Source organism: Tinamus guttatus, unplaced genomic scaffold (assembly GCF_059628265.1).
Source record: "Tinamus guttatus ecotype Peru unplaced genomic scaffold, ASM5962826v1 Tinamus_guttatus_pri_ptg000194l, whole genome shotgun sequence".
NCBI classification, from domain to species: domain Eukaryota; kingdom Metazoa; phylum Chordata; class Aves; order Tinamiformes; family Tinamidae; genus Tinamus; species Tinamus guttatus.
Window position 1 is genome coordinate 280,216 of NW_028288728.1, and position 9,064 is coordinate 289,279.

The window sequence follows — 9,064 nt, forward strand, 5'->3', positions numbered from 1 at the left end:
TATGCAAACTCTTCCAGACCCGGCCGAGGGGCTGCGGGGCCCCTCGCGCCCGGCCTTTGTAGTTCCCGTCGGGACTTTGTATAATTCACTGAGATTCCCTTTTTTTAATTTTTTCTAAATATATATATATATATATATAATGTGTGTGCGTGCGCGTGGGGGTGTGTGTATATATCTATATATATATACAGAGCTAGATTCAAAGGAATAACTCCATTAGAGATGACAAACCGATACGTTTAGTCTCCATAGAAGTCTTGCGACTCATGTTTTCTCAAAGCGTTCATATAGCCTGACCAGCGCTGTTCACCCAGTTTCTCTGTTCTCTCTTTTTCTAATATAAAAATGTGCCACAAACACGAGGAGCTTTGGAAGCCCCGCGATGCTGATGCCAGCCCTGGCGCGAGTGCCTCCCGGCTCCGATCTGGCCCGGATCGGCCTTGGCCTTGTTGGCGTTAGGAGGCTCTTTACCATTAAAGATAAAGATTAATTAGATTCTTGCGTCTTCTGCTGTCAACTTTCTGTTTTCAAATGCATCTTGTTAAAAATGATGAATTTCATGTATTTTTATATATTATTTCCCTTATGGGGTGGGGTAAATTTTAAGGTCGTCATTATCTAGAGTTATGGAATGGTTTGGGGGGGGATGGAGAGGGGGGTGCCTGTACTGAACATTTGCAAAGTGACTCTCGATTTTGTTACTGAAGAGCCGGGACTGCAAAAGGAAAATCTCATACGAAAAAGCCACCTCCCCCTTCGCCTTAGGTCCCGGTTTGTTTTGCATCTCGGATTATGCCTTTAAATACCCCGTGTTTCCAAAGTGAGAGCTGCGTTCGGTTGGCTGCGTCTCCGCGGGGGGCACCGGTGGCTTTGGGGGACGATCCTGGTTGTCCCCTCTGACACCCCCTCCCACGGCCGTCCCTGCTGCGGCTGCCCCCGAACGCTCCCGATTTTGCACATCGCCCTTTAGGAAAGAAACTCCATGAAAATGCAAAAACTGGAATTTTTTGCAATATTATTAAAGATATTCTTATTTTTTAGCTCATTCTGTGACATGTGCAACTCCTAAGAAAGCCATACGGCATGGTTCTTTTTATTTGTAGATTCTCTAATGTGTTTGAATTTCTGCCTTTTTGGGGGGACATTCTGCATAGTAAGAGTGCTGTGTGTATGCTTTCATATATATTTATTTTTCAACGTGCTTTAAACCTGTCTATGAAAATAAAACAGAACGAACGAACACGCGGCCAGAGGCGGTTCCTGCCCGCGGGGCCCCGCTCGGCGCTGCCGCGGGAGGGAGGGCCGGGGGCGCCACCCAGCGGCCGCCCGCGGAGCCGCAGCGCGGGCCCCGCTCCCTGCTCGCGCCGCTCCTGCTCCCCTTTCCCTCCGCTCCTTTTTCCTTTCCTCTTCTCTTTTCCCTTTTCCTTTCCTTTTTTCCCCTCTCCTTTTCCCCCTCTCCTTTTCCCCCTCTCCTTTTTCCCCCTCTCCTTTTCCCCCTCTCCTTTTCCCCCTCTCCTTTTTCCCCCTCTCCTTTTTCCCCTCTCCTTTTTCCCCTCTCCTTTTTCCCCTCTCCTTTTTCCCCTCTCCTTTTTCCCCTCTCCTTTTTCCCCCTCTCCTTTTTCCCCCTCTCCTTTTTCCCCTCTCCTTTTTCCCCCTCTCCTTTTTCCCCCTCTCCTTTTTCCCCTCTCCTTTTTCCCCCTCTCCTTTTTCCCCTCTCCTTTTTCCCCTCTCCTTTTTCCCCCTCTCCTTTTTCCCCCTCTCCTTTTTCCCCCTCTCCTTTTCCCCCTCTCCTTTTCCCCCTCTCCTTTTTCCCCCCTCTCCTTTTTCCCCCCTCTCCTTTTTCCCCCTCTCCTTTTTTCCCCCTCTCCTTTTTCCCTTCTCCCTTGTGCTCTTTTCCCTTTCCTTCTTTTTCCTTTCCCTCTTTTTTCCACATTTTTTCCTCCCCCTCTTTTTTCTTTTTTCCCCCCTTTCCCCTCTCTCCCCTTCCCCACCTTTTCATGCAGTTTTTACCAGAGCTGCCAGCGCAGGCACCTTGTGCAGCTGGTTGGGGAGGGCAGCCCTGGCCTCTCTCCTTCCTCCTCCAGCCCCAGCACCCCCAGGGGGGCAGTTTGGGGCCCTGGTGCTCAGGGCTAAGGGACAGGAGGGGCAATTGGGGTTGGGTTATGCAGGAAACGACCCCTCCTCAATCCCCTCCCTGCAGCACCGACAAAGCCAGCAGGCCCAGGGGGAGCCCATCCTGCCTGAGCCACTGAGCCCCACTTTAATAATAATAATAATAATAATGACAAAGGTAATGTAAAAAAGAAAAACACTTTTTATTTTTCTCCTGGATGTGACAAATCCAGCCTTCCCGCAGGCGGCTGCCCCCAACCCGCGGCGCTGCCCGATGCCGCAGCGGGGGGACAGGCTCTGTCCCCAGCCCCAGCGCTGGTCCCATCCCTGGGAGGGGAGTATTTAAAAATACGACTTTTCATATATTTTATTTAAAAAATAAAAACACACAAAAAGAGAAAAAAAAAAAAGAAGAAAAAAAAAAGAGAAAAACCTCTTTGTGCAGTTTGGCTTAGTGCAAATGGGCGCGTTGCTGCAGGCACTTGGCGGAGCACGGCCCCGGCGGGAGCCACGCTCCTCGCGTACAAAATTCGAGAGAACGATGATACAAAGAGTAAAAACCCACCCCGGGGAGGGGGAACGGGGCGCCCCGGACGCCTGGGCCCCCGGCAGGAGGGAGGTCCTGGGTGCAGTGTCTTCCAGCCGGCACAGCCTGGAGCCCCGGGCTGGGAGGGACCGTAGTGATGGAGAGGGATGAGGGGAGGAATTTAGCTTATTTTTAAAGGGAAGGGGAAAGGGGGGGTCTCCATGGCGGGGGTGTGCATAAAGCTCCGGGGCGCAGGGCGGGCGGCCCCGGCACGTGCCCCCCCCCCCAGCCCGTCCGGCCGCCGATTCCTGAGTCCAGCGCAGGGCCGGGGGGGCCGCGGCCGGCGAGGGGGGCGCGAAGGCACCTGAAGTGCAAAATGTGCAAGAAGGGGCCGGGGGGCTCAGTCGACGAAGCGCTGGCAGGCCTTCTTCCAGCGGCACGCCGTGCACCACAGCTCCCGGTTCTCCATGCCGTACACCTTGCGGCACTTCTTGGCGTCGCCGCGCGGCTTCCTGGCGGGACAGGGCACGGGCTCGGGGGGTGCACGGCGAGGATGGGCCCGCGGCATCCCGGGAGACTCTTCCCGGGAGAAGGGCAAGGGAGGGCCTGGCCCAGCCCAGCAGCATCCCGGGAGGCCTCTCCCAGGAGCAGCCCGATGGGGTGGGATGGGAGGGTCCAATCCTGGGAGACGTCTCCCAGGAGGAACCCAGTGGGATAGATGGGATGGAGTAGGATGGAGTGAGAGGGGGTGGCATAGGATGGGGAGGTCCAGCCCTGGAACACCTTAGGAAACCCATCCCAGGAGCAACCCGGCAGGATGGAATGCAATGGGATGGGATGGAGCGGGATGGGATGGGGTGGTCCAGCCCTGCAGCTCCCTTGGAGACAGCTCCTAGGAGTATCCCGATGGGATGCACTAGGATGGGATGGGACAGGATAGTGCACCCCTGGGAAACCCCTCCCAAGCGCATCCCGTTGGGCCGGGCCGGTCCAGGCGGCAGCTCACCTGGTGGCAGCGGGCGGCTTGGGCAGCGCCGGGGCGAGCGCCACGTGCATCTTCACCACCGGCACCGGCGGCAGCGGCAGCCGCTTGTCCCCGACGGCGACGGGCCGCAGCGGAGCGGGGCAGCCCTGCGGGACGGGGGACCCTGTGTGAGCCCCGCGCCGGCCCCGGGAGCGCGGGGACGTGGCGCCGCGGGGACGCACCTGGTACGCGTGGTCCGTGTGCACGTGGCACAGGGCGCCGGGCGCCGAGCGGCTCAGCGGCGGCGGCGGCTCCGGGGCGGCCGGCGGCACCGCGGGGCCCGGCGGCGCCTCCAGCACCGGGAAGGCCGGTGGCACCGAGGACGTGGGGGACACGGGCGTCAGGCTGGAGAGCCCATCCGTGAGCGAGTCCACGTTGACGTCCAGCTCCGTGTAGTAGAAATCCTCCTCGCCGTCGCTCTGCTCCACGTCCGCTTTCCGCCTGCGGGACGCAGCGGGCTCGGAGCGGCGCTTCCCACCGGGAAAGCGGGAGGCCCCGAAGGCGGGTGGGCCACAGGCCGCCCCCAGACAACGCTTACCCCAGGTGCACGGTCCGGATGTGCTTCTGCATCCCTGAGGAGCTGCTCAGCACCTTGCCGCAGCTCTTCCACAAGCACTTGAACATCACCTTGGTGGAGTTCTGTGCACGGGCGGTCAGGCCGCCCGCCCGGCAGCCCTGTCCCCACCGCCAGCCCCGCTCCTGTCCCCATCATCATCCCCATTCCTGACCCCACCGCCAGCCCTGTTCCTGACCCCATCATCATCCCCACTCCCAACCCCATCATCATCCCCGTTCCTGACCCCACCTCCAGCCCCGGTCCTGTCCCCACCGCCAGCCCCTTCACCCTTCCCATCTCAAGCCCTGTCCCTGTGCCTATCCCCAACCTTATCCCCATTCCCACCCTATCGCCATCCCCATTTCTGTCCTCAAAACCATTCTAATCCCTGTCTCCAGTCTTATCCCCTTCCTGTCCCCAACCGCATCCCAACCCCATCCCCATCTCATCCCAGTTCCTATCCCAAATCCATCCTCACTGCCTCCAACCTAACACCATCCTGTCCCATCCGGTTCCCATCCCCATTCCAGTGCTCTCCCCATCCCCATCCCAGCCCTCTCTCAGGTCCCATCCCAGTTCCCATCCCAAACCCACCCCTCTGCACCCCAATCTCATCCCATCCCAATCTCACCCACACTCATCCCAATTCCCATCCCCACCCCGTCCCCCTTCCCCACCCAACGCCGTCCCCATCCCATCCCCACGCTCTCACCTTCCTCTTCCTGGGCACGGGCTCCCCGAAGACGAAGTGGGCGCCGTGGGGCTCGTCGGGGGCCGTGCGGGCGGCAGGCGGCAGCGGCGGGGACGGCGTGGCCGGGCTGGAGCGGCCGCTCGCCGCCTCCCAGCTCCACTCGCCGCTCGTGTTGCTGCTGCTGCTGCAGCTGGACGACATGGCGGGCGCCTCGGGCCAGGCGTCGCCGCCGGGCTCCGCGGGCGCCGGGTCAGCGCGGGCGCCGCCGCCGTCACCGCGGGCGCCGGGCGGGGGGCCCAGCACGAGGGGGCTGCTCGAGAGGCTGGTGAGCACCGCGGCCGCCATCACCTCGTCCAGGCCCGCCTGGCCCGAGAGCTTCCTGCGGGGACACGGGGACAGCGTCAGGGCGGCCGTCAACGTCCCCAGTGCCGTCCCCGGGGCAGCCGGGAACCCCCCACCCAGGGCTGCATCCCGAGGAAGAGCCAACGGGGAGGAAGAGCGAAGCAGCCCCTTGTTCCCGCTCCATCTCCCAGCCGAGGCGGAGGGCTCCACGCGCCGGCGCTCCCGGGAAGGGCATTGGGGCGCTCGGGCGTTGGGAAGAGGAGGCGGCGGCGCCCCGAGATGCTGCACGGAGCCGGCGCTGGCTGCAGCGGGCGCCGCGGTGCCGCCGCGGGCACGTGCATCCTGCCGCCAGCACCCGCGCTGCCGCTCGGCGCGGGCCCAGCGACTTCCTCGAGTGGAAAAAAAGCGATAAAATAAACCAAAAACAAGACCAAAGAAAAAGCGAGCGGTGCCAGGGGCCATTTTGCAAGGGCGGCCCAAAGCGCGGGCCTGCGAGCGGCGTCTGCGCCGCTCCAGGAAGGAAGCGCCGCGGCGGGGCCGTCCCGGCGGAGCGCTCCGGCCGGGAGCCCGCGCGGAGCACGGAGCCGGGCTGGACGGCCCCGCGGCCCGAGCCCACGGGCGGCCGAGCCAGGCGGGCGCCGGTGCCCAGTGCGACGGCCACCGTCACGCAGGGACAGAGGCGAGGGGGGTTCTGCACCGCAGGGTGCAGAAAGGGCACAAAAAAGGGGGTGTTTTGGCCTCCTGGTCTCTGCAAGGGAAGTTATTTAAATATATACATATAAAATACATAATAATCAAAAAGAGACCCTAAACACAGCAGACCCTTCCGAGGCACGAGGTCAGAGCTCTGATTTCATCAGCCCAGTCAGGGACAGAGCAAGGGGTTATGGAAATGGGGGTCCCCACAGAGCCGGGACGATGGCAGGTCCCGTCGGAGCCCGTGCCGGGCGGGATGGCGGCCGCGATTTTGCAAGAGCCGGGCAGGAGGCAGGACCGGCCCGGGGGGACGACCCGCTGCGGTTAAGGAAGCGCCGCGGCCGCTCCCCGCCTGGAGACGAATCCCTCCTTAAGCGTCTCCGCTGCGGCCGCTCGCACGGGTTTTCCAGGCAGCATCGGCTCCCGCTGCCCACAGCCCGGGAAGGGCTCCCGGCCGGCAGCTCCGGCGCTCGGCAGCTGCTTCACCGGCTCCAGAGATGCTCCCTGGAGCTCCGGAGATGCTCGTTGGCCATTTACACCCACCCAGCGCCCGCGCAGTAGGGAACACCCCATGGGGTAAGGGAAACCCTCTGGCTTGGGGAAAAAAGCGGATTGGGGGCTTGCACCTCCCAGGCTGGCCAGGAGGGAGGTGGGAGCCGGTGCCGGCCCTGGAGCATCCACTGCTTGTGCCAGCAGCCAGGGCAGCGCCGGCCGGGCCGCTCGCTCGGGACTCCTGCCTGCAGCCGGCGAGCCCGGCGCTCCAGCCCGTTGTCCAAAGTCCTCCTCTTTCACCCAGAAAGGGCGAGGGGGAAAATGCCCTTATCCAGCAGCACGAGCAGGGCGAGGAGCAGGGATGCCGGGCTCCAACAGCGCTGCTGCATACGCGGCTGCGGCACCTGGGCATCCCGGCGAGGCGCTGGGCGCGCAGCCGCCCCCGGACAGGGTTATTTTTATCCCGGGGCTCCCGAGCACGGAGCGCGGCGGGGCCGGGCGGCCCCTGCGCCAGAGCACGCGCCGCGCCGGGCTCGTGTTTCCCGGCGGGAGCAGCTGCCGTGGGCAGGGAGCGCAGCCAGGAGCCGCCGCAGCCCTCGCCGTCCCCGCTCCCCGCGGCTCCGCGCTCCTACCTGTGCCGGGGCACGGGGATGTAGGCGGAGTGCAGCGCCAGGCGCTGCTCCGAGCCGGCGTCCAGCAGCCGCAGCGTCGCCTCGTGCTCCGCGCGCGGCCGCGGCCCCGCGTCGGCCGCCTCCGCCTCGGCCGGGTGCTCGCAGCGGAGAGGGCTCTGCGGAGACACGGAGCCCGCGGCGTGAGCGGACGCGGCCCGAGGGTGCCCAAAGCCACGGGCAGCGTCGCCCGTGTCCCCCGCCGGCGCTGAGCCCCGACGCGGTGCAGCCCAGGCAAGGCTGGGGGAATCGTGCTGGGAGCAAACGGGGATCGCGCGGGGCGATCCGGCGGGAATCTCCCTAACGCTCTGCTAGGGGAGCGACTCGGTGCCATCCTGCAGGGCACCCGGGGGCTCCCTGTGCGGAAGATCCCCCAGGGCAGCACCGGGATCCGGCCTGATCCCCCGGAGCTCGGTGGAGCGGGGAGCAGGGTCGGTGCCGTCCTGCTGGGGCAGCTGCAGGCACCAGCACCCGCTGGATCCTCCTGCAGGCAGATCCCATGTGCTCCCCTCGGGCTGGGATCCAACACGGATCCACCAGGAGATCCGCAGAGCGGGAAGCAGCCAAGCCAGCTGCTCCGGGACAGCAGCACTCCCTGGCCAAGCGGCATCACCAAGCGGATCCCTCTCCAAGGAGATCCGGGGCTGAGCAGCCAGGGCTTGGATCAGGCGGGATCCCTTGGCAAAGCGAGGAGCAGACGGGGATGTTCTCTCGCCTGCGCCTGGACAGTGGTGTCCCTTGGCTGTCAGCACTGCCAGATCCCTCTGCAGGTGGATCCCAAGCAGATCCCTTGGAGCTGGTTTGGAGCAGCAAGGATTCCCAAAGCTTCGCAGGGCAGAAAGCGGACGGAGGTGCCCTGAGACAGCAGCACTCGCTCCCCCCGCAGCAGTTCCATGCGGATCCCCCTCCAGCAGATCCCAAGCGGATCTCCAAGGGCTCTGCAAGGAGCTCCATGACAGCAGTGCTCACTGGCGGGCTGCCAGCATGGAGCAGATCCCAGGCAGATCCTCAAGGGTTGGGATCCCGCAGGGATCCCATGGAGCTCTGCGGAGCAGCAGTGTCCACGGGCTGGCTGCCAGCATGGAGCAGATCCTCAGCGGATCCGCAGGGACTGCCCAAGAGCTCTCTGCGAGCAGCAGGATGCGGGCAGTAATGGAGCGGATCCCTGGAAGGGAAGATCCCCCCGGTGGAGCTGGAATCCTGCAGGGATCGCCCAGGCTTTGCGGATCGGAGAGCAGCCGGGGCCGCTGAGCGCAGAGCCAGCGCCGAGCGGCGCCTCCCGCGGGCAGATCCCGAGCGGATCCCGGGGGAGGATCCCGCACGGATCCCGCCAGCACTTCCCGGGGCGGCTCCACGTGCCGGCTCCCGCGCGCCGGGAGCGGATCCCGGCGGGAACATCCCGATCCCGCGGCGGGGCCGCAGCCCCCGGGCCCGCGCGGGGCCCTCCCCGCCGCCCGCCCCTCCCGGTGCGGCCCCAACCGGGGCGGGGGGGGGGGGGGGTGCGGGAGCCCGGAGGGGGGGGACACCGGGTGTCCCCACCCCCCCGGCCCGGTTCCCGCCCCCGCCGCGCCCCCCGCCGCCGCGTCCCTCCGAAGTTTCGCCCCATGAGGCGCCATCTTAGCGGCGGGGAAACTTTGCGGCGGCCGCGGCCGGTGCCGCTGTCAGCTGAGCTGTCACCGCCCCCCCCGCCGCCGCCGCCGCCGCCGCCCGGTACCTTGGGGGCCTCGCGGGCGCCGCCGGGCTCGGCCGCCGCCGGCTCGTGGCGGCCGCGGCGCCGCCGCCGCCGCGCGTCCTCAACCAGCACCGTGTAGACGGCGTTGGCGCCCGGCTTGCCGGCGGGCAGCACCACGCCGCCGCCCGCCGCCGCCGCCGGGCCGCACTCGGGGCAGCCCGTGAGACCGGGCGGCGGCGAGACCGGGCGGGGCGCGGCGCGCTTGGGCAGCCGCTTGGGCTCCAT

The 9,064-nt window shown here is 64.9% G+C and overlaps 1 protein-coding gene across 1 annotated transcript; it reads right to left on the bottom strand.

Annotated features, from left to right (window-relative positions):
* Nucleotides 1–2,940: 2,940 nt before the first annotated feature.
* On the bottom strand, nt 2,941–9,064 carry SLC2A4RG (SLC2A4 regulator). The gene is made up of 7 exons (XM_088523617.1): nt 8,678–9,064; nt 7,072–7,226; nt 4,931–5,288; nt 4,201–4,301; nt 3,845–4,103; nt 3,645–3,769; nt 2,941–3,150 (listed from the first exon to the last, which is right to left on the bottom strand). Exons 1-7 carry the CDS (start codon nt 9,062–9,064, stop codon nt 3,039–3,041), a joined length of 1,497 nt encoding a protein of 498 aa, XP_088379743.1. The 3' UTR covers nt 2,941–3,038.

Excerpts from the sequence above, each read along its gene's own strand:
- SLC2A4RG (XM_088523617.1), bottom strand. The coding sequence starts at position 9,064 with ATGGAGCCCAAGCGGCTGCCCAAGCGCGCCGCGCCCCGCCCGGTCTCG. Across the intron at positions 5,289-7,071 it reads ATCCCCGTGCCCCGGCACAG|GAAGCTCTCGGGCCAGGCGG; the intron begins GTAGGAGCGCGG and ends GTGTCCCCGCAG. Across the intron at positions 4,302-4,930 it reads CCGTGCCCAGGAAGAGGAAG|AACTCCACCAAGGTGATGTT; the intron begins GTGAGAGCGTGG and ends GCCCGTGCACAG.